General features: G+C 44.2%; 1 protein-coding gene and 1 long non-coding RNA gene across 16 annotated transcripts in view; one reads left to right on the forward strand and one right to left on the reverse strand.

Annotated features, from left to right (window-relative positions):
- The window catches only part of DPF3 (double PHD fingers 3), a 285,381-nt gene that overhangs the window by 216,845 nt on the left and 41,587 nt on the right, over window positions 1-26,949 (forward strand). For 7 of the 15 annotated variants that reach the window (XM_086319922.1, XM_086319919.1, XM_086319921.1 and 4 more), the window contains one exon: window positions 1,997-2,125. In XM_086319922.1, the coding sequence (XP_086176048.1) occupies window positions 1,997-2,125 (129 nt within the window). Of the gene's footprint in view, window positions 1-1,996; window positions 2,126-4,987; window positions 6,392-13,652; window positions 15,423-26,949 lie in introns of those variants that run through there. The other 8 variants (XR_015134065.1, XR_015134062.1, XR_015134064.1 and 5 more) reach the window with 3 other exon arrangements.
- Window positions 5,435-13,777, reverse strand: LOC147364059 (uncharacterized). Its single transcript, XR_015134067.1, has 3 exons — window positions 13,666-13,777; window positions 12,751-13,065; window positions 5,435-6,041 (listed from the first exon to the last, which is right to left on the reverse strand). It is a non-coding gene; the product is annotated as an uncharacterized LOC147364059 (long non-coding RNA).

The raw sequence follows: 26,949 nt of genomic DNA on the forward strand, positions 1-26,949 counted from the left end.
TGAGTTTGTTTGTTTCATAAACATACTTGGATTTCCTTGAGAGAGTTCTAAAAATGGTTAAGATGGCCATTGAGTGAAAAAGAAGAAGAAAGGGACTTCCTTCTGGATTTGGGCAATGAATTTTACAGGCAGAGTAAACTTTTTGCGGACATCCTGCTTTTTGGAGATTATTTGCAAAACCATTCTGTATGATGCACATCTGTCTTTGAGATGCAGTGACTGAGGAAGAAAAACTCACATTCCCAGAGGCTACAGGGTGTGGCCCCCTTCTCTGTTTACCCGGTCAGCCCCCACTTTTCTTGCAGAGAATTGTCTGCCTCCCTGAAGATGAAAATCAATGACTTAGAAACTGATTGAACAATCCAAATAGCAACTGATAAATGGATTAACCCTCTATAATGTAATTCTGTGAGCTTTTGTCTTCCGCCTTCCCCAGGTAAGTTTTTCTATTCCTGGAGGCAAAGAAGAGGCATGGAGGAAGCAGAGGCCAGGGGGAATCATATTAAAGAGGGTGAATCCGTTTATCACTTACTGTCTGGATGGTATTTCTGCTCACATATCTGCTTCCTTTTACAGATTTGTACCCTACGGGACCCTGATTAATGTTAGCCAGTGAATAATGAAAGATAGTGGCAGACGTTGGAATTGGGGAGGAGGAAGGTACCCTTGTGGTTTAGGCTGATCCCATAAACAGAGAGACTTTTCTTCTTTGTCACAGACAGAGAGTGTTAATATGACAAAGAAGTGTCCACAATAGGGATCGAAAAACAAGGAAAATGAAAACATTTCTCCTCATACAAAGAACCTGTCCAAAGCTTTTAAACCAGCCCTTAGAAACTGAGATTTCAGTGCTCGAGGACATGTGCTGTTTTCACAAGCTTTGTTTTGAAAAATCATGTCCCAGGATATTCCTTTGCTTTTGTGTAAGGCCTTTCGGCAAGGGTGCCTTGTGAAAATCTTAAGCCTCAAGATATGCTCATTAACTCACCATTCACTCCATATCTGGTGTGCTGTTGTTCAGTTGCTAAGTCATGTCTGACTCTTAGCAACCCTGTGGATTTGCAGCACACCAGGTTTCCCTGTCCTCCACTATCTCCCAGAGTTTGCTCCAGTTCATGTCCATTGAGTTGGTGACACTGTCCAACCATCTCATCCTCTGCTGCCCTCTTTTTGCCTTTGGTCTTTCCCACCATCAGAGTCTTTTCCACTGTGCTGAGTCTTTGCATCAGGTGGCCAAAGTATTGGAGCTTCAGCTTCAGCAACAGTCCTTCCAATGACTATTCAGGGTTGATGTCCAGTATGAGACTGAGCTAAGTGTCCAGTTCTGATTCTAGGGATCTGCTGATTAACTAGTCCTGTGTGCTTTCCATAACCAATGAGTCTGGACTTTAGGGAGATGGATAGGCTGAACAAGAGTGGACACCTATTACCCGCCAACATGTGTATCAGAGTCCCCAAGAGCATCTTCAGGGTCCTTCCTGGAATGATTCCCTCATCCTTGCTTCTTTGTTTTCCTTTTCAGAGACAGAAGGACTATTTCCTAAACAGGAGCCTCTTTCCCTAGGTAGGGCAAGGCCCAGGTAGTGGTCTTTCTCCTTCCCTGTAGTCACAGCACCACTGATGGTTGTCATCTGATGTTTGGACCCTGAGGGCCAGTTGTTCAGGGATGAGAAGTTCACTTGACTCGTAGGCTCTCTGGATGCTTCAGTGATCCAGGGATGCAATCAGAGGAGCAGGGTTATTTCTCTACCAACACAGAACTAACAAATATTGCAAAAATCAAACTCGGCTCTGAATGGCTTTCAAGACATTAGTACCATTGAACTGAGGAGAATCATAAAACTTGGCCCAAGAAAACAGCCTGGTTGTAACCAAACCTCAGATTCTAAACCTCATATTCTTTCTGGAGCAGATTCAGCCACACCAGCAGGAGAAGAGGGGCCAGTGGAGACTCACTTTAGTCTAACACTGGGTTTTTTTAAAAATGTTTCCACAGCCCAGAAAGGACCGGATGGGACAGTTATTCCCAATAACTACTGTGACTTCTGCTTGGGGGGCTCCAATATGAACAAGAAGAGTGGGAGGCCGGAGGAGCTGGTATCCTGTGCAGACTGTGGACGCTCTGGTGAGTGTGGCCCCTTCTCTCATCGTGTGCCCGTAGACCAGGACCTCTTCCACTCTCATTCCTCTGCCATCTTGTCGGGGACAGGGACTGAAGGGTGGGTCCAGAAGTGATGGTGGTGATTTTTCAAGTGCAAGGGGGATTTTTTTTTCCTTCTTGAGTCTTAAGAACTAAAATCTATGCTCTGGGATCTAGGGAAAAGGGAAAGAAGAAGGTGTGGGCTTGTGTCTGTCCGGCCTTTCCATGAGGTGGATATTTCTCGGTGTGTGTTGTTATGGACGACGGTGAGACAGTGTGGAAACAGCCGGAGACAGAAGCAGTGTGCTTCCTTGCATCGGGTGATGTGCACATCACAAAAAGACGTGTTTGTTCTGTGGAAGTGCCCGGGGCAAACCGGAAGAATGTGGAGACATGAATGTTGAGAGAGCTGCCACATCTAGAGTTGTGGGGGAATCAGAGACCCCTAGGCTTCTGGGTAGCAGCATAAATACCACCTCCATTGGCCACTCATCCCATTTTCTCATGTGGAAAACCAAAGAGAGCCTGGAAGATCAAGGAGGCAAAAGGGCAGGTGTTCTTAGGACTCTTCTGGAGTAGGCTTGGGATGTTTTGAATTTTCATCTTTAATCTATTCAAAGACTAAACCTGGTTTTGTTCTTTCGTCCTTAAAATGAGTTCAGTCTTCAGGCTTTTGTTTTGCTGTTTCATGTTGGATCATGGTTGGCTTTTCATATTGTTTTGTGTTGTAATGAGGCTCAAGTGCAAGGCAGGGAGGAAAGCTTCAGACTCATCTTTAGTCTCATCATCTGCTAACTAGTAGGTGAAATTCAGTTCTGCTGGATGGTTGGTTCCAGCAGCTGGGAGTCATGGCTCCTTCCCACCTTTCTACACAGCATCTGTTCAACTCCTAGTCCTGAGAGAGGGCCTGGGATGACCACACCTGGCTTTACTATAGCAGCTCAATTCTTCCCTGGCTCTGTCCACAGACTGTAGCTTTTAGTCCTTTAATATTTGGTTTTGGATTGTTTAAGGTTTAAGACGGCAAATCAATAACTAGAAAAGCATTGTGGTTTCTACTGCACACAACCCCCCACATTTAATGCTTAAGGACCCTGACAGGGTGGCCCATCTGTGCAATTCTGTCAGTTCCTTTACTTGCCAAATGTGATACTTAATGTTGAACTTTTTATTCTACTGGTGCCAGCTTAGACGAGGGGGCCCATGTGATAGTGGACTCTGGGATTTAGACACTCGAAAACGAAGCAAACTCAGAAAGAAAACGAAGCAAATGAAATTCAGTTCAGCATTTTTAAAGAGAAAGCCATCAGGCAAAATCTCTACCACCAGAAGCAGAGTTACTTGGTGGCGAGATATTCTAGTCAGAATTGTATGGACTGCTGTGGGTTGAAGATGGGTTAGAGAGGGCAGCTTCAGAATTCTCAGTGAAAACTGCTGAGATGTCCCCTCTTCCTTTCCTACAAAAGATGGGGTACTTGAATGTGATCCGAGGGGGACCAGAAGTGGGGAGCTGGTTTTTCCTGCCCAAAGCCTCTCTCTCCCACAGCCTTAATTCGCTTATTCTTCCCAGGATCTGTCTGCTATGTCACCCAGGGGGCCGTTTTATACCAGCCTAGGTGTTCTCATTGCATTCGCCAAGGATTAGTTTTGGTGGATAATTTAGTCTAGGTCTGACTCTGATGTTCCTGAAATAGTTGACACCTGGGGAATAAACAGGTGGCATTAGCCCATGGGATATGCTTTGTGAAGGCAGGTGGGTGAATACTTCTCTAGGGCCTCCCTGGAGTCCTTCCAAGGAAGAGTGTGGAGCTTGGGAAAGCTGTCTTTTCCTTCCCATCTACTCCACTACCTACTTCTCCTGGGAGAAAAAATGAGATTCCTGAAACTGACACTGTAAGTGGAGCCTTGTGACCTCAATAGGGGGCAGTCCTGGGGCCCATTTAGAACGTGAAAGAGTTTGTACCCAAGTTTTATAGATTTCAGGATACTGTCTTTTATTCAGCTTTGCCACCCCTAGTTCCCACTTTCTGAGTGCTCTGAGTTAGACTGAACAACCCCAGACTTTGTGGAGTAACTTAGACCTGGACGTGTTTAAGACCTGGAGCGTGCGTTCACATGCCTGCATGCCTGTGTGCACACATGCGTGATTGTGAGTGTGCATGTGTGTGGGTGCAGCACACAGACATGTCCTCCAGGGGTAAACAAAGCAAGAGGCTCTTTGAATACCTACCACTTATCAGACTTTCCAACTTCTTTTTGCTTTCAGTGCAAATGAACTACATGTTGTAAGGGCAGAATTGAAAGGGCTTGGGAAGAATGGGATTAGAAACGGGTAAAAATAAAAATAAAACGGATGGAGGCTTAACCACCTTGACCGGGTTATCTGACAGTAATACCTTTGTAAAGCTGACTGTCAAAATGAAGGACAAACATTGTGCAAAGAACCGCCAGCTGAAAACACCAAAGAAATACCAACCAGGCTTAAAAACCACCAAGAAAACTCATTGTCTGGGGCGGGTGGAGTGAGCGTGCATGTGAATGTGTGCCTTCCGAAGAGAAGAAAGAAAAAGATCGTGGTTGAATCTGGCGCTGTCAGAGCTGCGGACAAATATATTGTAGTAGAGACGATGCCTTTCTGGGGAGGGGAGAACCCTTTTCCTTGGAGATGTTGGCTTTGTCCTCTTACCCCAAACCCCTGTCACCAGGTGACGCTCCCAGTTAATCCCTTTGGTGTGGAATGATGTATGGTCTTGCTATTAAGAATAACACTGTAATAATGTAATAAGAATATTAATAATGCTGTCTGTTGCTTAACCCATGTGCTGATATATTCATCATACATGTCAGCTCATTTGGGAGGAGAAGGCAGGAAGGAGAAGGAGGCAGCGGCCGCGGCACGCACCACGGAGGACTTATTCGGTTCCACGTCAGAAAGTGACACCTCAACTTTCCACGGCTTTGACGAGGACGATTTGGAAGAGCCTCGCTCCTGCCGAGGACGTCGCAGTGGCCGGGGTTCGCCCACAGCTGATAAAAAGGGCAGTTGCTAAATGCACGGGACAGACTCTCTGGGCAATTAGCCATCACCCTGTGACTTTGGTCATTGTTCTGGTTCTGATGTATTTTTTTTTAAGTGAAAGACAGTTTAGGTTTTCCCTTCATCCTGGCTTATTCCTTTCACCTTCCACACGTTCCTCCCCTCCTTTCCCTCTGTTTAGGGTACGCACAGCAGAAGCACAAACTACTGAAAGGAAGCAGAACAAAGAGCAGAATTAACAGTCCTTCAGAGAGATGGCATTGTGATGTACTATTTATTTTCCATAGATATGGGAAGTTAGGTGGATTAGCTCTTTTTTTTTGGGGGTGGGGAGAATCTTTTTGACATGAGCAGAGTTGATTTCCTCAGTTTCCCTATTTATTGGCAAAATGAAGAGAGGAGGAACATTGGGTTTGGAAACAAAGAACCAATAATGTTAAAAAAAATGATTATTTATATATTCTAGCTAATATTAGTAGACCTCCTTTTTTTGAGACAGAGAGGGAGAGAGAAGGGAAATCAAATAAATGAAAGTAATATTCCATGTAGAAGAAAGCCTCTGTGGGGGAGGATTGATCCAAGGCGACCTCATCAGGAGGAGGTCCTCGGTCGGAGAGGGTGGCGCCATCTGTACCCCATGGAGTCGGCGGCTCCCCACAGCAGACCCCTCCCTACTTCTCCTCCTCGACCTTCCCATCTTCCTCCCTGCTTGCAAGAACGTGTCAGCAGCTCCCGAGAAGCTGGGCCGCCCATATGTGGCCTCCGTCCAGTGCCTGGGCCTCAACCAGCGGTGCCTGCGGGATCCTCTTCCTCCATCAGCAGAGCTGCTGTTTTGTTGTTGCTGGTTTTTTCCTCGCCTTCCTCCTGGCAAAGAGCGATTCCCAAACTCAGGAATGGACTCTGAGCAGAAAGTCATGGACTCAGCAGTGACAAAACCACCTGAGGCTGTGCTCATGGAAGAAAGAACGTTACCTCACCGTAGAGTTCCCTCTCCCCTCGCCCCTGTCTAAAAACATATAAATACCCATTGGATGATCGAGTCTCCCATATTTCTTCTGTTTTTTATAGTGCCCTCCAGGCACTTTGTTTTATGTTTCCAATAGCACCTCCTGAAATAAACCAAAGCAACACTTGCTCAAGGCCCCTGGGGTGATGAAGACCATCCACCTCGTTGCCAGTCCCAAGGATAACGGCTGTGCGGTCCTTGTCCAAAGGTATGTCCTGGCTGACTTGTCTTATAATGAGGGAATACCATCCTAGTTGTTTTGTTTTGTGTTTTTTCCTTCTTTCTCTTTTTCCTTTCCCCTCTTCTAACTTGTCTTTTGTTTTCTGGGTTTGGACCCCCTTACTCATGTGGGAGTGGCCCCTGGAGCATCTTTATACCCAGCCATCTACTGTCTGTGTGTGCATGCATACTTACGTGGGCCCGGGCCCAGGTGTGGGATATGAGTCTTGTTTGGACCCTAGGGGGCTCCATGTGGAGAATGGGGGGTTTCAACTGCAAGAGAAATGGCTGGGGGAGTGCTTAGCTAACTGTCTCCTTTGGCTACACCTGGAAGCAGAACCCAGGGAACTGAGGTTGGAGTTGGCTGTTGTCCTGGGGTAGGAGTGAGGGGACTGCATGTCTAGGGTGGAATTCTTTGCTCTAGGTGCCAATTAAAAGAAGATCTCTGATTAGGTACAACATTTAACCCAGTTGATGTGAAGATTCTGAATTCCCGCCTAAGTGTGGTCAGGGTCTCCGGCCTTCATGAAAGTGTAGGTGCAGAGACGTAGGCACTGCCCCTTGGCTTGGGTTGGGAGACCTAAGAGGCCACCCAGGCAATAGGCTGTAAGTGTCTGGAAGGATCTGCTTTGACAATCTAGCCTTTGCAGAGCCTCATGAATTAGACCTCTCATTAAACTAATATACCAACCCAACAGAAGCAAGGACCAAGCAAAGAAACCCACAAATGGACTCTTTATGCTTCCCTTTCTGGTAGCCTGAGACAGAAAGGGCTTCCACTTTTCTCCTGCTTTAAATATGTAAGTGCTTTCCTGGGCGTTTGTGCTCAGTTGTGAGAGAATGAGGGTAACTACCTCACCCACTTGAGAGATGGTCTGCCTGATCTGTATGTGGCCCTGTTCTTAGAAAATATGGCATAAACCTCCAACGTTGTAATATTCCTGCATGCTCACATGGGAAAAAGCCAATGTAGCTGGTTACCACTGATTTCTGCTGAGGGGCTTGCAACCTGCTCTTGCTGTCATTCTTTACCCCTTTACTTCATCTGTTCTGTTACTTTGACTTGGGCATTGGATTCATAGACTTACAACTTGCTCCCACTGGTAAAATGGAAGCTTCTACACTAATAAAAATGTATCCAACCAATCTATATGGTCATTTGAAATCTTGTAGTTGCTTGTAGTCCTGAAATTCTCAGTGACAGCTTGACTTTGAACTTGAAATTAAAAAAAAATGCATATAATCAAAGCAAATTATGAAAGTTCATCTAATTTCAGAGTCTAGCTTGGGGTTCTGAAGGGGAGCCACGAATGAACTGTCTAAACAAACTCCCATGCAAAGATTTATCTGAGGATGGCTATTGCTCACCTATTTTAGTTTTACTGGCATAACTTGATCTTCAGTGTCTCTTGTTTAGGGTGGTAGATGTTCTCATCTTTCTTAGTTGGTGTAGCAAAGGTGAATGTAATCATGCCTCTTAGCATTACTTGAGTACCTTATCTTGCTTATAGTATCAGAATTTACAATCTTTTAAAAAAAACAAACAAACAGGAAAAGAACTGGAAGGGACTTTGAAGATGATCAGGTTCAAGTTCTTCACTTTTCACTGGGAAAGATCAACCCAGAGAGACTGAGTTACATTCGAGAGAAGGAAATGGACATTGCTGGGAGGCAGATGTCTTAAGGGGAACGAAGAAAACTCTAAAAGGGAGCTTAGGAGGAGGAAGCTGGCTGTCCTGGCTTTCCAAGTGCCTTGATGGTCGATGTTATAGTTTATTCTCCTTTCTTTATATAGCAATGGCAAACCATTTATATGCCAGGCCTTGTTCTGTTTTCCCTGGAACTGTTCATTTAATCCTCTTGACTACCTGTAAGGTAGGTGCTTGTATTACCCACAGTTTACAGATGAGGAAACTGAACGGTAGTAATTAAGGAAGGTACTTGAAGTCCTAGAGCTAATAAGGAGCCAGATTTTGATCCTTGGCAACCTGACTCCAGCACTTATACTATTTACTTTTAATACTATTCTGCATTGCTCCTTGCATGTGCCATATATAGACTATAAGTATATATAGATATATCTCTCTTCCTTTTTCTCAGGTCCACCTGAGAACTTTAAAAGGTAATCAGTCTTATTAAAAGGAATTTCAAAACTGAAGAGTAAGCAGTTAGATCCCCCAAAGATAATTCCAATTAAAATTCTGTGCACAGCTTTATAGAGAGCTCATCTTCTAAACTACCATTTCTAGACATTCCCTCCTGATGCCTATTAGGGACAAAGATCTACTTTCTTGCAACCTCAGAAACTGCAAGAGTTGTGTGAGTAGTCAGCATATCTATTGTTTTGTTGTTGCTTTTGTTAAGTATCGATACTCAAATATTAGTACAAAATAAATTAGAATCAATAGGATGAAAATGGTCTGATTAGTTTTCTCTGTCCTCAGCTCAGTAAAGCGTCACCCCAAATCCTTCAGAAATGTCACCTAATTTTCTGAATCCTAGCCCAAAGATAGGAGAATCAAAGATAGTAGAACCTTCTAAATTTGTTGCAACATACAAAACCCCTGGGGGGAACTCTTTCTGTAAAGGTGATTATCGTTGTTGTCTACCTGTTGTTTTTTCCTACCTAGGACAGTCTAATCCTTTACATCTGTTACTGAGACTATGTAGAGAGCAGACCCTCTAATCACTATTAACACTGGGAGTGAGAAATTTGCATTTAATTTTTTTAAAGGTACTTTAAAGTCACTAATGCGATTTGCTACTGGTATTTTAGAGAGAAAGACTTAATAAAAACATGATGTTCACATCAATAGTATCCCTTTAAGTCTTCCTGCTTACCTTGCATCTCTCTTTGCACCTAATGGGCTGCAGCCTGGTATTGCCTTTATATAGCACTTGAGGGAACACAAGATTATTACTTAGGGAGAGAACTAAAGGCTGTTTGGAGGTTCTCACTTCATGGTGGAATAAAATTAATTAATATTATCCCAATATGCCTCCTGTTATGTCTGATGAATATCATCTTGAACTTGTACTTAAAGTTTGAGCAGACTTGTGTGTTAGGAATTTTTCTATGGGGGATTTTGTTGACTCTTCTGGAAATGAAGTTACTTGTGCCATGTATTTTCTGAGTGAGGCATTTTTTGAGTAGAAGCCTAGAGTAGAAAAGTCTGAACTTAATCCCTTTATGAGTTTGTTTCCATGAATCTCTGCCATGGTTTCTCTATCCCTAGAATATGGACATTCCTTGTGTGTGTTACTTGTTCAGTCATGTCTGACTCTTTGCAATCCCATGGACTGTAGCCTGCCAGGCTCCTCTGTCCATGGAATTTACCAGGAATGAATACTGGAGTATTCTCCAGGCAGAAATACTGGAGTGGGTAGCCATTCCCTTCTCCAGGGGATCTTCCAAACCCAGGGATCGAATCCAAGTCTCCCGCGTTGCGGACAGATTCTTTACCATCTGAGCCACCATGGAAGGCCTGGACATTCCTTACCCTATCACAATACATAATCAACATTACCTAACCATGATTCTTCAGACAACCCCGTGAGATAAAATAGATTTTCTTTATACCCATTTTGCTGATGAGGAAACTAAGGTTTGATCAGGTTAAATGACTGGTCTGAAGTTCCAGGGTCAGTAGGTGGTGTCTGGGTCTCTCTTGAGTAGGATCAGTCAAGGGCTTTAAGGTCTTTCACTCAAGACCTCACTGGATTGAAAGGAGGCATCTGATGCTGTAAAAACCAAACCAAATCAACCCAACCCAACCCAAACTGAACTCCTAAATCCCAGCCTATTATCCCCTTAGAATCCTGTTGAGAGGTGGCAGTGTCTAAGTTTTCATGAACTTCCCCAAAGAACTGAGGTTGACTGATGGTCAGTGTGATTGCTGGTGGTGACATTGGAGTGGAGTAGGTGGAGGGGTGAGGTGGCAGGGAGTGAAGACCTCAGACTCTGTTTTGGTCACATACCCAAGTACTTCTAACACTGAAACACTGAATTATACGATTCTGTTGTGCTTAATAAAAGTGATTTCTGACCATTTACTCAAAATAGGAAAAACCATATAGGGAAAATCGTTCAACTTGATTGATTTATAAAACAGCTGAGAATGACAGAAGATCCTTGTCAGAATGAAATTATTGGCTAAAAAGCATTTGCAATTAGGTTTTCAAAGTGTTTTAACACTGGCCCTTCGCCAATAACTGACTTAAATTTTTTTTTAAGTTTTGAAATAGTTTTCATACTTAAAAACTTGCACAAATTATACAAAGATTTTCCACATACTCTTCACCCAGATTCTTCAATTAACTGCAGTACAATGATCATAACCAAGGAATCCAAATTGATGCAGTACTACAATCTATAGACTCTATTCATGATTGATTTACTCCATTATGAGTGACTCAGAAATTTTGCCTTTAAGCTGAGGTTTAAACTAGTATGTTTGTAGAGTATAATATTTTCATTCATTTAGTGGCTAGGGACTGAGTAATAGCAGCTCAGCCTTGTGAAGGATAGGATGAAATTAAACACAGGGTCAGTGGATTTATTTGGAATCTAGCTGGGCAAACTAGATATTAGTAAGTAGTTAAAAACATATAAGAGTTTCAAGGGATGGTATGTGAGTATTTTTGCTGTGGATCACAGTAGTCAGGGAGATTTTCTTGGAGGAAGTCATCCAGATCAACAAAGAGCTGTAGCTTGACTATTGCTATTTAATCTGTAGGCAAGGGTGTCTATTGTGAGAGAGAATGAAGATAGTGCTGAATAAAAAGCAAAACTGGGAATCACAGCCTGAAATGTAAAATGGCAAAAATCACAGTATTTTTAAAAAGTGCTTAAGTATTGTTCTTCAGCATTTTGTCCATGTCCTTAGCATTAGTGCTTATCAAAACATATTGTGATTTTTTTGGTAGTCTTTCTCATCAAACAGATGGTGTGTTTCCTTGAGGGCAAAATGATGTCATGCATGTCCCTCGGACAGTACCCGACACCATTGTGCCATAATTGTTTGTTGAGATAAACAGAACTGAGCAACGTTTCTGAGCTAATTAGTGGAAGGATTTAGCGTCTCCTTCTATACACAGTGGATGCTCAAGAAATTTTCTTGGCAGAAAAGTTGAAGCCATAGCGGGACACAGCATTAAGGTCAAGTGAAGGAGGTAAATGAGAGCCAGAGGCAGTGGTGGGGGGTGGGGAGGGAGAGAGAATGAGGACATGAAGATGGGGTGAGGGGCAAGTAGGAGATCTGTGGAGTGATGCAAAGTAAGTCTCCTTAAGGCGGCTGAGAGCAGAAGACTGAGATGTAAGAGGACATTCCCAGTGGCCCACACTTGGCCCAGAAAGAGAAAATGGATGTAGGAGCAAAAAGTTGAGAAGCAGCCAACTACTTTCTAGGTGGCTTAATTAGGGTAGAAGAAGAATGTGTGTGTGAGTGTGTTTGTGTGTGTGTGTTGGGGGGGGTCAAAGGTAGAAATTTGAGGAAATGGAAAGGATGTGGGGTATGGTTATGAGACAGACTCACCAAGCAAGCAATGAAACAAGGCTGGGTGGGTGGGGATCTGGGCCACTGGGGGAGGGACTGGAAGACTCCTGGCAGAGGGTGAAAGTCTGATGGATGCCCAACTTGGCAAGCGCTCTCTGGGGGCTCTGGAGAGAGGCCAGCTGGTTCTGTTGCTGGAGTGAAGGGGCTGGAGGAGATGGAACAGTGAAGAGATGAGCACAGGGGAGGGTGAGGAGGGGAGCCTGGGAAGGGACAGCACAGAAGCAGATCTGAGAAGGGGACAGTGGGATGGGATGGGATGCAGAGGAAAGATTCAGGAACAGGGGTGTAGGGAGGGCTTGGCAGCAGGTGGAAATGAGGCCCTTCTCAGTCTCCCTTTAAAAGCATTGGTGGATGGATAGAGTCCTGGCTTTGGAAGTGCATCAAATCCAGTCCTGTACCCCTGACCAGTGATGCCTTGGGTACCAGAAGCGATGGGGGATGGGAAGGGGAGGTGAAACCTGGAAGAGGCTGAGCAGCTCATTTGGTTTTTTGGGGTTTTTTTTTTTTAGCTCATTAGATTTTGAACTTTGTTCCCTGCTGGCTTGGCCGCTTTACAGTTGAACCCTCCCCTCTCCTCCTCTCACCAGTCAGAGTGAGCTGGACACCATGGGGAGACCCATCTCTGCCCTCAGGAACTGCTTCTTGGGGTGAAATGTGATAGTTCTTAGTTTTATTGCTTATTCCTTTGTGCCGACTACTCCATTCCAAAGACCAAAATAACCTGGCAGACTTCATTTCAGCTAGAAGCAAAATCCTTGCCCGGCTGGTTTCCATCCAGGCTAAAGGGACCCACCTGGTTTGAACTGCCGCTATGTTCCAAGGCTGACTCCGGGGATCACTGGGCTAGTTGAGGACTGGAACAGATATCTTGGCTTGATTTTCTCTCTGAGTAATTCTGACACCCTGGGGCAGGATTGGGGGATGAGAGCGTGCGAATGAAGCAGTGTCTTTTTCGCCTTAGACCAAATGGGGCACCCGTTCGGCTTTGCTGTGACTACTACTGGTCCTGTAGCATAGATACTACTCATTTCCATTTAAGTGACAGGTGACAGATTCTATCATAATGGTCCTTCTGGAGTATTTCAACAGGGAAAAGATTGTTTCATTTCTAAGTAGAGGAGAAAAAAGTAAAGTGAAAGTGAAGTCGCTCAGTCATGTCCGACTCTTTGCAACCCCGTGGACTGTAGCCTACCAGGCTCCTCCGTTCATGGGATTCTCCAGGCAAGGATATTTTAGGGAGTGGGTTGCCATTTCCTTCTCCAGGGATCTTCCCGACTCAGGGATCGAACCCGGGTCTCCCGCATTGCTAGCAGACGCTTTACTGTCTGAGCCACATTTTGCTAATACCCAGTTTTGCCTGCTACGCCACCTAGGGATTAAAAATCCAGGCACGCCCTCTGTTTTTCGTGTCATTCTGTTGTCCAGGAGCAGCTGATCTCTCCTATTCCTGGCTGATGTTGAGCTGCTGGTGTTGAATGAAGGCACGAGAGACAGCTAGTCTGGTGCTCGTTGTGCATAGCGTGGCCTCATTCGTGTGGCAAATTGTTAGTTGTTTCCGTCCAGCTCCCCCCCCCCCCCCCCCCGCCCCGATTCATTTCATTTCCACCACTTCCTTAAATTGAAATCTTTCTTTTTTAGGCAGTTGTCCTATGCTGTTGTTTTTTGTTTTATCTTTCATTGCCTTTCCCTCTGCAGTCAACGCTCTGACCTGGAGACTCCGGCATCCTTCAAGCAAGCCGTGAAGAAGGTGGAGAGAAGCCACGAGAATCAGCACCTCCTCTTCCTCTTCCTCCTCCTCCTCCTCCTCTTCCCTTGCCTGGCCCCCTCCTGCGCATGCGTTTCCGCCAACACAGGAGCCTGGATTGTGGACAAGCCTCCAGCGCAACTCAGCTCGGCTCAGAGAAGTCTCGGGAATGGCCTCACTTTGTGCAATAAGAAGACTTTTTTTTTTTTTTTTTAATTCTCCATTACATTTTTTTTTTTTTTTTTAAAGTGTCTGTGAGAAAATATCCAGGTCAGACTGGAATCGCTCTACCGTAGAAAGAACTGAACACAAACAGACTTACAGGGAAAAAAAAAAGAGTTAACTATTTTATTTATTTCAATATTTAAAAGAAAAGGTGCTGATCTGGCACAGTATTTTTGTTTAAAGTACCTTCAACTTTAAAAGTTAAAAGCAATTTTTGTGAAGACATGAAAATCAATAGAGGACTTACTGTAAAATAAAGACTGAATATTAACTCTAAGGAAAAATACCCCGCATTTTTAATAAGAGAATAAAGATCAACTCTGCTCTCTCAGGCTTTTTAAAAAGCCATTCATGTATGTTCTTTAGGTATTTTTATTTCTGCAAGTTGGAAGTGGTAAGTGAGGAGTGATCAGTTTTTTTTTTTCTTCTTCAAAAGTCTATTGAAAGTGTTTGATTATGTGTTAAGACTTGACTGAAATAAATTAGCCACAAGGGCCATCAGCAGTCTCTCCGCTCCCCCCTAAAACAGTCAAACAAACAAACTCTCCCCTCACCCCAGGCAAGCCCCATTTATCTGATGTCAAGAAGCAGCCTGCCTCCTGGTTATCGTGTCTGATGAGGCCTAGTTCTGAAAGGAATTCCATCTAGCGATTAAATATATCTCTGCAAGTTCAACAGATTTAAACACAGACAGCTTTGTTTAAAATAACCCAGTGAAGAAAGAGAAAGAGGAGGAAAAAAAGAGAACAAAAAATAAGCATTTGCTGGGATGATATTGAGTCCATTCCCTGACAACTCCTAGAGGAGACTTGCAAAGGGAGCCTTCTGCTGATCTGGCTTCTAGATGTCCCCAAGGGTGAGGAAGGCCAGCCTGACGGATGGAAAGCTCACATGTTCAGTTGCTGATGGGGAGAAAGGCGGGTGAACGGTCCTTTTATGGCCATGTTAGTGGACGTGAATGTGACCTATGAAACACATTCAACATTGTGTCTTCAGCCTAGGGAAGGAGCTGGGGTGACTGGCTGGGCCACTGGGCTTTGCTCCCGGTCTTATACATTCAGCCTCTTGAGTTTCCCTCACTGCTAAGCAGAGTCATAATAATCAATGTACCATCTAACACTGGATATTCCTCTCAGGAAAAGTCTTGGGTGACAGTGTTAGTGGGATGGTTCCGAGCCTGAGAATATCTCTTTTACCTTAGCGAGGGGAGTTGGAGGGGCACAGAATTCTTGCCAGTCCGTTCAAGGCCAGTCCCTGGGGGAGATCACCAAGAGTATCTTTTTCTTTTTCTTTTTTTTTATCATTTTGTTCTTTCTGTGACATTTTCTGATAGAAAATGTCCTTTATCAAAATGATAATTATAATAATCCACTCTCCAACCATCTCCCACAAGTTATAACATGCGTAGAATTGTGATAAAGTTTTGCATAATGTAGGGTTTGTATCAAGTTTGTGTAAGTTTCGGTTAAAATAAAAGTCTGTTTCCAATGCTCCTATAGCATCTCTGTAAATGTTGCTTTTCCATCCTCATCTTCCATGAGTTCAACTTTCACACTGGCCTATAGTAGGGGCTCCTGAAAGGATTCTGCCCATTCTCATGCCCAGGATCTGTTGAGCCCCATTGTTTTGTTTAGAAGCACAGTCCAGAACAGAGGCTGCCACTGGCTTGGCTGACAGATGGTGACTTGGAAAGTGAACAATGTCCAGGGTTGGTACCAGCATCCGAGCTTTGAGTCCAGAGTTGCTGTTACCCACCCACCATCACCACAGCCACTGCCACCCTCTCCATGGCCAAAATGGAGCTATGGAGAGCTTGGTTATGTGTACTGACTTAAGATACCCATCCAATGTTGCTGTCACACCCTGTGCTAAGATAGTTTTGCACAATAATGCACAATGTAGTGTGTGCTTGGCAAAAGCTGAGAGGTTAATGCTTCCACTTCTTGGAAGGTAGTGGTGTAGCCTCCCCAAGCTGCCAGTTGGCACAGCTGTTAACCTGCCCCCCACCCAAGATAAGTATCTCCTTGAGTGTGAAGGTGGACACTTCTCTGATGGGTCCTCTAGGTCAGAGTGAAGCAGGCCAGCCTCTCAGGCCAGGTTTGCCCCCTGAGCGTTGCCAGCTCACACACAGGCCAGATGGAGATGGAACAGGACACTATGACGCTGCCGTTAGCACGTTCCATCTTCCTTTAGACATTATGGATTTTATACATTTCTCTAGCAGTAAAAAGGATATTCCCCCCGATATACCCTCCTTAGGGTTTTCTTCTTTTTGCTGTGGGTGAAATATACATGATATTTACCACTTTAACTTTTTGAAGTGTGTGGTCAGTAGCACTAACTACACTCACATTGTTGTGCAACCATCCCCACCATCCATCTCCAGAACTTTTTCGTCTTTTTCAACTGAAGCTCTATATCCATTAAACACTGTCCATTTTCCCCTCCCCAGCTCCTGTCAATCACCATTCTACTTTCTGTCTCTATGAATTCGATTATTTGAGGTACCTCATCTAAGTACAATCATACAGTATTTGTCCTTTTTGCCAGACTTGTTTCTCTTAGCATATCTTCAAAGTTCATTCATGTTGTAACATGTCAAAATTCATTCCTTTTTTCAGATTGAATACCATTCCATTGCATGTATATATTACATTTTCTTTATCTGTTCATCTGTTTATAGATACTTGAAGTAGAAGTTTTGATCATTTATTACACACTACCCACTTCCTGTGTGTGCATGCTAAGTCCCTTCAGTTGTGTTCGACTCTTTGAGACCCCATGGACTGTAGCCCGCCGGGCTCCCTTGCCCATGGGATTCTCCAGGCAAGAATACTGGAGTGGGTTGCTATGCCCTCTCCAGGGGATCTTCCCAACCCAGCGATTGAACCTGCATCTCTTATGTCTCCTGCATTGGCAGGCAGGTTCTTTCCCATTAATGCTCCTGGGAAGCCCACCCACTTCCTACAGTGACTCAGATTTGAGATGCCTAAATTCAGAAGTTACCTAGGGATTTAAATATCTTCTTAGGAGGGAAGTGATTGCACCTGAAATTCTTCTACTTTGTACCCTGGAAGAGGGTACTTTGCCTCCAAAGGGCAAATACTTTCTACCTAAAGTGTGTTTTGTGCTACTGCTAAATCGCTTCAGCCATGTCCTACTCTTTGTGAACCCTCAACTTTAGCCCACCAGGTTTCTCTGTCCATGGGATTCTCCAGGCAAGATTACTGGAGTGGGTTGCCATTTCCTTCTCCAGGGGATCTTCCTAACCCAGAGATCAAACCTACGTCTCTCTTGTCTCCTGATGGGCAGGCAGGTTCTTTACTGCTAGCCCCACCTGGGAAGCCCATATAAAGTGTGTTTTACTTCATGACTAAGGCTTTCTCTGTAGAGACTGTCTTTGGGATGCTCGTAGGGACAAGATGTCTAGCATGGAGCTGTAAATAAGGACAGAGGAGACCCCGCAGAATCTAATGTCTCTAATGGCAAGTCATGAGGCAGAGATTGCCTTTTCTAAATGTCTGACAGTTTGTTATTGGCAAAGTACGCGTATGCTTTCGGTCTGTTGGTGGTCACTGACCAGGAGGGTGGGGGAACGTGTACATGTGAGCCAGAGAGTGAGAAAAAGAAGTCATTTCTCCTCATCCATTTGGAAATATTGAGTTGACCTAAAAATTTGTTGGGGTTTTTCTGTAAGATGTTTTGGAAAAAGTTGAACAAGCATTTTTGCCAACGCACTATATTAATTTGTCTGAAGAGTTAGCTCTGGGTTTGAATTCAGGTGCCTACAGGGCAGGTATCTTTAATGAGTAAAACAGGCCAAGGATGAGAAAATGAACAGTGCCAGGGAGACAGGGAGCAGCCTTTATGCTCAGCTTTGGGCACAGGGGGGATAACAGAGAGGGTTGGCGGTGGGTATGGAGAGCCAGAAAGCTCCTGAGAGCACCTGTGCCCTGAATGAGGCAGCTCCCACAGCTCAAGGTGGTGCTGCCTGCAAGAACATGATCCCAGGGTACCCATGTCCTCTGGTTTTTCAAGAGGGGCCAAAATTTTTAAATATTTGGGAGATCTCCCTATTTTAAAAATGTTTAATGTAAATTAAAAACACTGTGAGCATGTAGCAGATACCCTTTGAAGGCTGTGGGGTAGCTTGCCAAGGGCTACCAGGTGGTGAGAGTTGAAGAAGTTGAGGTTAGGTTGCCTGGACCAAACTCCATTACGACAGCAGATCCTTAACTTAGCCTGTGAGTGCGTCTGGTGGTATCCTGACTTAGACCTGTTACATGCTGGGAACGGTTGTTTGGTGGCCCTCTGGATGGAGCTAGGTCATTATTCATCATGTGTTAGGAATTCAGGATGTGGTTCCATGAAAAAATGTTCCCCCATCCAACCCTCTGAAAGATCTCCTGTTTAAAACTCTGGGCACAGTTGTCAGTTTAAAGATATGTTTTTTATTTCACATTATTATTGATGATGAGTTATCTGTTATATCACATTCCTTTTATCCTTTTTTTTCTAAGAACTTCAAATTATCCCATATGATTAGAACTGAATTCACTTTATTGTATCCCCAAACCAGCAAATTCACAACTTCTTTTGATTTAAATAAAACATATTTATACATATATGATATCTTACAAAATTTCTTCTGAAATAAGTTACATATGAGATTCCCTGGTGGCTCAGACAGTAAAGGGTTTGCCTGCAATGTGGGAGACCCAGGTTCGATCCCTGGGTCGGAAAGATCCCCTGGAGAAGGAAATGGCAGCCCACTCCAGTATTCTTGCCTGGAAAATCCCATGGATGGAAGAACCTGGCAGGCTACAGTCTATGGGGTTGCAAAGAGTTGGACATGACTGAAATGACTTCATATCATATATCATGAGATGTAAAATACTTTTAAATTTAAATAACAAAAATTCTGGAGGGATATATATATTATGTATAATTATATTGTATTATATAATGTATATTGATACTATATTATATTTATATGAAGGGGGCAGCAGAAGATGAGATGGTTAGATAGCATCACCGACTCAATGGACATGAATTTGAGCAAATTCCAGGAGATAGTAGAGAACAGAGGAGCCTGGCATGCTGCAGTTCATGGGGTCGCAAAGAGTTGCATTCAACTCAGAGACTGAAAAACAACAACAACATATTAAGTGTATTTTATATATTATTATTATCATTCTAGAATTTTTATTTAGATTTCTCTTGTATTTTATATCTTTTATGTATCTTATTTCAGAGGACACTTTGTAAGAGAGTCAAACCAGATTTTATGCAAAGTGAAAGTGAAGAAACTGTGTTAGTTGCTCAGTGGTGTCCTACGCTCTGCGACCCCATGGACTGTCTAGCTCACCAGGCTCCCCTGTCCATGGGATTCTCCAGGCAAAAATACTAGAGCGGGTTGCCAATCCCTACTCCAGGGCATCTTCCTGACCCAGGGATCAAACCCAGGTCTCCCGCGTTGCAGGCAGATTCTTTCCTGTCTGAGCCACAGGGAAGCCCATTTTATGCAAAGCAGTATGCAAAAACTAGTCACTTGGGTCACAGCTGTTTTTTGTTTTTGTTTTGTCAGGGTGGAAAGAAGGTTATTCCGAATAAGCAATTTGTTTCCCTTGTGGTTTATAATGGAGGGTTTGAAAACTTACTCTATAAAGACCCAGACAGTGAATATTTCAGACTTTGTAGTTCAGACGTCTGTTGCAACTACTCAGCTCTGGAGTTGTAGCATGAAAGCTGCCTGAGTTAGTACGTAAATGAATGGACATGGTTGTGTTCCAATAAAACTTTATTTACAATAACAGGCAGCTGACCAGATTTGGCTCAGGGGCCATTGTTTGCTGATCCTGATTTAGAAAGCAACTATTATACTGTTAAGTTGGGTGGTGATAATTTTAAGGTATTTTCCAGGTCTCAGGACTGAGGAAAAGAAGAATTTCAAATCATCAGGTGAAGGGCTAGGAGTGCATTCCAGGGTCAGCAACGTCTGCTGTATTGAGATCTATGTGAAGAAATGTTTCAGAGCCAAAAATTCCATCACAAGATTTTAGAGAGCTGTCTACTAGAATTTCCAGTTTGAGTGCTGAATATAAACTACAACAGTGCAGAGCTTACCTAAAGAATCTGTCAATAATCCAACCAGCCTGTGTACTAGTCATATATAATAGTGACTCTGGGGACATGATGACTGATATGGTTCATCTCTGGTAACTTAAGTAGGAAAAAAGGCCAACTTAAGAATAGTTAGATTTGTGCAGATGGTGCCTACAGGCCTGGTGAGCGTAGGCAGTGGTGTGTCATCTGTATCAGATAAATGATAAAGGGCATTTAGTGGAACCTGACATGGAAGGCGTGGAGTGGCTGTAGTTAGAGAAATGGTCTCTCTCTGGTGACTACCGATTCTTCTGTGATTGTGTGGCTCTCTGAAATTGTTCATCGTGGGAGTATTGAGGATGTTACTGTGATACCTTTATTCCTAAGAATTCAGACTCCTGCGTGGTCATTCAGAATCAGGAGACTTCCCCCACCTTCTTAACTTCACATCCCCTAAGAACTGATAAGAAATCATTTCCCTCCTTGGATGGTGGAGAAGATTCCTGATGCTAGGCATCCTATTGAATTAAAACCTTACAAATTGAATAGGAGATTATCCTGAAGGGTAGCCTATGAGCTAGTCATGCTAAGTGGCAGCATCCATGTCAAATTTATCCATGATGTCCTCTTTAGCCCTTGCTAAAAGAAGCTCAATTGTTTGGAAACATACATAACTTTCAGATCTCAGGATAACTTTTAGTGGTGCTTATTGCTAAATTCCCCTAATCATTTGCAAGTTTCCTTAAAAGAGACAGGGGTTGAGTTGGATAGGTTGTATATTTGCTCCATTTGCTGTAAGCTCTGCTCTGTGAGCACATCTGAGTTCACCCACTTGTCAGTTTTTGGGCATAGACTGGAAGGAGAAAGAGTCTTCGGACCAAAAGTTAGAAAATCCTATTATGACTCATGTTAATGTATGGCAGAAACCAGCACAATATTGTAAAACAGTTATCCTCCAATTAAAAATAAATGAATAAATAAAAGAAAATTCTGTTTATATTTTACATAAACATGGTGTGAGCAGCACCCTCCCTTTTGTGCTTACACCAGGTATTTCCTTATACCAGAGTAGAAAATACTTGATGAGAGGTGATAACAGTGGTCATCCATGGTTTAGCACCAATCTAACTGATAACAATTATGTTGACTGTGCTATTAGTGATCACCTGGCAAGGTATAATCATAGCTGAGATGGCTCTGGAAGTCCTAGTAGAACATTAGCTGAAGGAGTGTGTTGTTTATTTTTAAGTAAGCATGATACCAGGATGTGTTATATTGGGAATACTGTGCAAGGGCTGGGAAGTACTTTTCCACCCCTGTTTAATATTTGATACCACCATGTTCAAATTAGCTGAAAATAACTGTGTAAAGGTCCGTCTAGTCAAGGCTATGGTTTTTCCAGGGGTCATGTATGGATGTGGGAGTTGGACTATAAAGAAATCTGAGGGCCGAAGAATTGATGCTTTTGAACTGTGGTGTTGGAGAAGACTCTTGAGAGTCCCTTGAACTGCAAGGAGATCCAACCAGTCCATCCTAAAGGAGATCAGTCCTGGGTGTTCATTGGAAGGAGTGATGTTGAAGCTAAAACTCCAATAGTTTGGCCACCTGATGCAAAGAGCTGATTCATTGGAAAAGACCCTGATGCTGGGAAAGATTGAGGGCAGGAGGAGAAGGGGATGACAGAGGATGAGATGGCTGGATGGCGTCATCGACTCGATTGACATGGGTTTAGGTGGACTCTGGGAGTTGGTGATGGACAGGGAGGCCTGGTGTGCTGCGGTTCATGGGGTCACAAAGAGTCGGACATGACTGAGTGACTGAACTGAACTGTGGAAAAATCAAAAGATGCAAAAAAGATTATTAACAACATGTTTAAAGGGGGTGGAAAATAAATCCTTTAAGGAAAGGTTAAAGGATTTGGGCTTGTTTAACTTGAGGAAGAGATTAATGGGTCATTTAATAACCATCATTATTTGTATCATTGAGAAAAAAGAGACTGACCAGTTGCTTCTGGTCTCTAGAGATGACAAGAGGAACACCTTGGGCCTTCAAACAAATTGACGAACTTCTTTTGCCATCAAGGGTTTTTGACAATTGAGGCTGAAATAGAACTCGCTACTAGTCAAGCATTTCTCCTGCGTAGAATTAGGGGCATGGACCAGATTACCTCTTGGGGGCCAACCTGGGTCTGCAATGCTTTGAGTTGCAGCTGGGCAACCTGAAAGAGTGCCTGACTCACCACCATGGAGTGGGAGACCAGGGAAAAATTAGTCTCATGAATGCATATTATGATTACTAACTAAAATACACTTCTAAGCTTGCTCCTATGCACCCTGGAGCAATGTCCCAAGCCTGTATGGGGACTCTTCTGGTTTGGATAGTGTGAGACACCAGCTGGAGAGTGCACGTGGTGGCAAGAGACATTTTCCTTCAGAGAAATACCCAGTATGGGTAAAAGGAAGTGAAAAGCAGCAGAAAGGGATAGTAAGGCCAAAAGGCCACTAAGTAGAAACGGTTCTGCTGAAACTCCATCTGAATCCCATTTCTCATGTGTTTGGACCCCACCATGTCCAGTGTCACCCTTGGCACATGGACTTCATAGTTGCTCATGGGGTCTGGAAATTATTCTCAGCTGGATTTTGGTTGAATGACCTCGCTGACATTCCTGGTTGTGTACTGTCTTCTCCCCAGCTTGGTGGGGAAAAGTGAAAGTGAAGTCCCTCAGTCGTGTCCAACTCTTTTCGACCCCATGGACTGTAGCCTACCAAGCTCCTCTGTCCATGGGATTCTCCAGGCAATAGCACTGGAGTGGATTGCCATTTCCTTCTCCTGGTGGGGAAAGAAAGGTCTTATTAGAAGACAAGGTTAATTTTATATCTGTATGTATTCTATAAAAATTCTGTTTGGGAGAGTGGGTGATCGGGATGCTTTCTAAACTTAGACAAGAATGCCTATAGATTAGTTTTGTTTGGTATTTGATTTAAAGAAGTAGCAAAGATTGTTCACTGCATTTAGTGCATGAAGTCAACTTTCTGTGGTCCAGAAGTATAAAAGAGGTTGGAAATGAAGGTGACTTATGTAAAAAGGGGTGGAGGAGGGGCGTGATGAATTGCTAGCATTAACACTTACGCTGAAACTTCTACTTGGCTGGTGGTTTGAAATCTTGAAAACTTCTTTAGTTAAAATAGATTGTTTTCCCTCCCTAGACATCAACATTTCATCTATAATTGAAAAATAGATCAATGCATTTTGACCACATACTGTTAGTTTGCATAATGACTCTCTAGTTATTGGCTTGTTTTATGCTACTGATCAATTAATCAAACATTTATCGAATGCCTTCTGTGTGGCAATACTGTGCTAGGTTTTGCAGGACATAGAAGATGAGCAAAGGGGAATTGAAACAAACTTTGGGGGATACTTTCTATGTGCTGTAAGGGCTTCCCTGGTGGCTCAGATGGTAAAGCATCTGCCTGCAATGCGGGAGACCTGGGTTCAGTCCCTGGATTGGGAAGATCCCCTGGAGAAGGGAATGGCAACACACTCCAGTATTCTTGCCTAGAGAATTCCATGGACAGAGGAGCCTGGTGGGCTATATAGTCCATGGGGTCACAAAGAGTTGGACACGCCTGAATGACTAACACTATGATAGCATATTCAAAAGCAGAGACATTACTTTGCCAACAAAGGTTTGTCTAGTCAAGGCTATGGTTTTTCCTGTGGTCATATATGGATGTGAGAGTTGGACTGTGAAGAAGGCTGAGCGCCGAAGAATTGATGCTTTTGAACTGTGGTGTTGGAGAAGACTCTTGAGAGTCCCTTGGACTGCAAGGAGATCCAACCAGTCCATTCTGAAGGAGATCAGCACTTGGATTTCTTTGGAAGGAATGATGCTAAAGCTGAAACTCCAGTACTTTGGCCACCTCATGTGAAGAGTTGACTCATTGGAAAAGACTCTGATGCTGGGAGGGATTGGGGGCAGGAGGAGAAAGGGACAACAGAGGATGAGATGGCTGGATGGCATCACTGACTCGATGGACGTGAGTCTGAGTGAACTCCGGGAGTTGGTGATGGACAGGGAGGCCTGGTGTGCTGCGATTCATGGGGTCACAAAGAGTCGGACACGACTGAGCAACTGATCTGATCTGATCTGATGTGCTAGTCATCAGTGGGCTTCTTATAGATGTTAGCTTGTGAAGGCCATGTTTAGTCTTTTCAACTTAAGATTATTATTCCTATTTCACAGAAATGGAAATTGGAACTCAGGGAGATGGAATTGATATAGCAGTTACAACTGGTAGCATCTGCTATTTCTAATTGAGGATTTTCTGGCCCTGAGACTCTCTTCACTGTATAAGACATCTTTTCTGCTCATGAGGAGGAGAGACAGGTGGTTAGTATATTATTTAAGACAAGACCACCTAATTTTGTGCCAAGTTGGTGCAAAATCTAAGTATCAGCAGAGTGCTGGCTGAAGTAGGTCTTCAAGGAAAGATGAGTAGAGTCAGGTGGGCAAAGAGAAGGCAGGCAGCTGACGGCAATAGTGGGGAATGCCAGAACAAAAGTTCAGAGGTGCCAGTGACACTAGGTTTGAAGCCCATAAAGATGAGCCTGAAGGGCATGGGGGAGGTCCTGGGCTATAGTGAGAAGACTTGGTAATATAAGTAGCATCCGCATTGTGGTGGGGCTTGATCCACAGCAAATGAAAATCAGGAATGGGAGAAAGTCATGGGTGTTTTGAGTTCTTGAGCCGCAGAATGTGATGTTTAAGATGGTTATGTGAGCAGAGCCCCCCTACGCATGTCAAGAAGTTTGGGTTTGTACACGCTTCCCACTAGACTGCCTCTGACCCTGTCCTGATTGTAGGATCCTAACGCTTATGGGGAAAAGAGGCGATCAGAATTCCTTTGAAAGGACTTGTAACAGAACCCCAGTATATCTTGTTTTCTGTATGACACTGTCCAGCTGATGAAAGGTTCATCTTGCTTGGTATCAAATGGTTCTGTGGGCATTTTCCACTAAGTATATCCTGAAACCAGAGAACTTGCTGTTATACTACTGACTGCTTTGCAATGCATTTGGAGAGGAGTGTGGGATATCCCTAGAGGCTGGTTGGCTCAAGAGAGCTTTGTATCTAGAGACCAGTTGAAATTTGGGATCAAAATCTGTACTTGTCTTGCTAGTCAAGTTAGAGAAAGGGTTTATTTGCATAGGTACCCTTTAGACTGAAAGGTCAGTGAGGAAAATCAAGGAACCCAGGCTTAGGTTCTGGCCATGGCTTTTGTTTGGGTGTAGAAGCTCCTTTCGGTACCATTGTCTGGATACCCTTAGCTGATTTACATGTTGGAGGATCACGAAGTTGTGAGGCTGCAATCTCCTGTCCCCACTTCAGTGTCTCTATCCCAGGCTCGTACTCCACACTTCGTCTTGTTGACGGGCTCCTCACTGGCCCCCAGGGCCGGAAGAGTTGTAGCCAGGTGTGAGGAATATGGATTATGAGTCCAAAGACCATGGGCCACAGTGGCCAAGGATGGCTGGCTCTTCCTAAGCCACAGCCATTACATTCTCCATGGTATCTTCCTATCAACCTGGACAGGGTTAGCCCTGGACCACTTAGATGAGAGACCAAAACTCAGAAGGGTTAAATGACTTGGCCAAATCTACACAGAAGTGGGAGGGCCCAGACTGAGCTTCCCGGTCTTCTTTCTGATATTTCCATGAGTGCATTTGCATGCTTGTCACTCACCTGTAGTGTTCAGTGACAATTGCCTCGGCTTTAGGCACAGCTAAAGGTGGAAGAGCCCTGGACTGAAAAGGTTGTTTGGGGAATCCTCTGGCAGTTCAGTGGTTAGGGCTCTGCTCTCCCACTGCCAAGGGTCCAGGTTTGATCTCTGTTTGGGGAACTAAGATCACACAAGTTGTGCAGTATGGCCAAAACCAAAAAAAAGTGTGTAATCTTGGGACTTCTCTGGTGGTCCAGTGGTTAAGACTCTGTGCTTCCACTGCAGGGGTCTCAGGTTTGATCACTGGTCAGGGAACTAAGAGTCCATATGCCACACAGTGGGGCGGGGGGAAGAAAAAGAAAAAACCGTTTATCTGACAGCACAGAATTGAAACCCATAATAGAAGAATATCCACCTTCCCTGGAAAAAATGATTGGATGGCAGCCTCTGGATCTACCCCTTCCCCTCCCATTCCCCAATGTTGATGTAGCACCTGGGCCTCTTACAACACCATCTCACCAAACTCTTTCAAAATTGCTCTCCCCTTCATCTGCCTTCAGACTGTAACATTGCCAGGAATCTGTTGTAGGCAGTGTTCCGGGGCTGAGTTTTAACTGCGTCTAGTGTGATGTTCCAAGAAGGCAACGGCACCCCACTCCAGTACTCTTGCCTGGAAAATCCCATGGATGGAGGAGCCTGGTAGGCTGCAGTCCATGGGGTCGCTAAGAGTTGGACACGACTGAGCGACTTCACTTTGACTTTTCACTTTCATGCTTTGGAGGAGGAAATGGCAACCCACTCCAGTGTTCCTGCCTGGAGAATCCCATGGACAGAGGAGCCTGGTGGGCTGCCGTCTATGGGGTCACACAGAGTTGGACACCACTGAAGCGACTTAGCAGCAGCAGCAGTGCGATGTTCCGGGAGTTTCATGCATCCACCTATAGAACCTACAAACTGGCTTGAAATTTCGCTGTATGCCTCGCAGAGAACACCCCAGGCCTGCCTCTAATGGTGAGTGAGGTCTATCACAGGCAGGGCCGAGAGGGGGTTTGGCCCCTCAGAGGCTGAGAAGGTTGGCTTCTGGAGAAGTCTCTCTGCCTGATGATTGACGCAGGGAGACAGAGCATCAGAGACGGCAACTTGCCCTCCCTGCTCCCTCTCCATTAATTCCAGGAAAGTCTGCAGCTGCTCCCCC

This window comes from Bos grunniens, chromosome 10 (genome assembly GCF_055505025.1).
Source record: "Bos grunniens cultivar Pamir isolate PY7600 chromosome 10, Bosgru_T2T1.0, whole genome shotgun sequence".
Classification (NCBI taxonomy): Eukaryota; Metazoa; Chordata; class Mammalia; order Artiodactyla; family Bovidae; genus Bos; species Bos grunniens.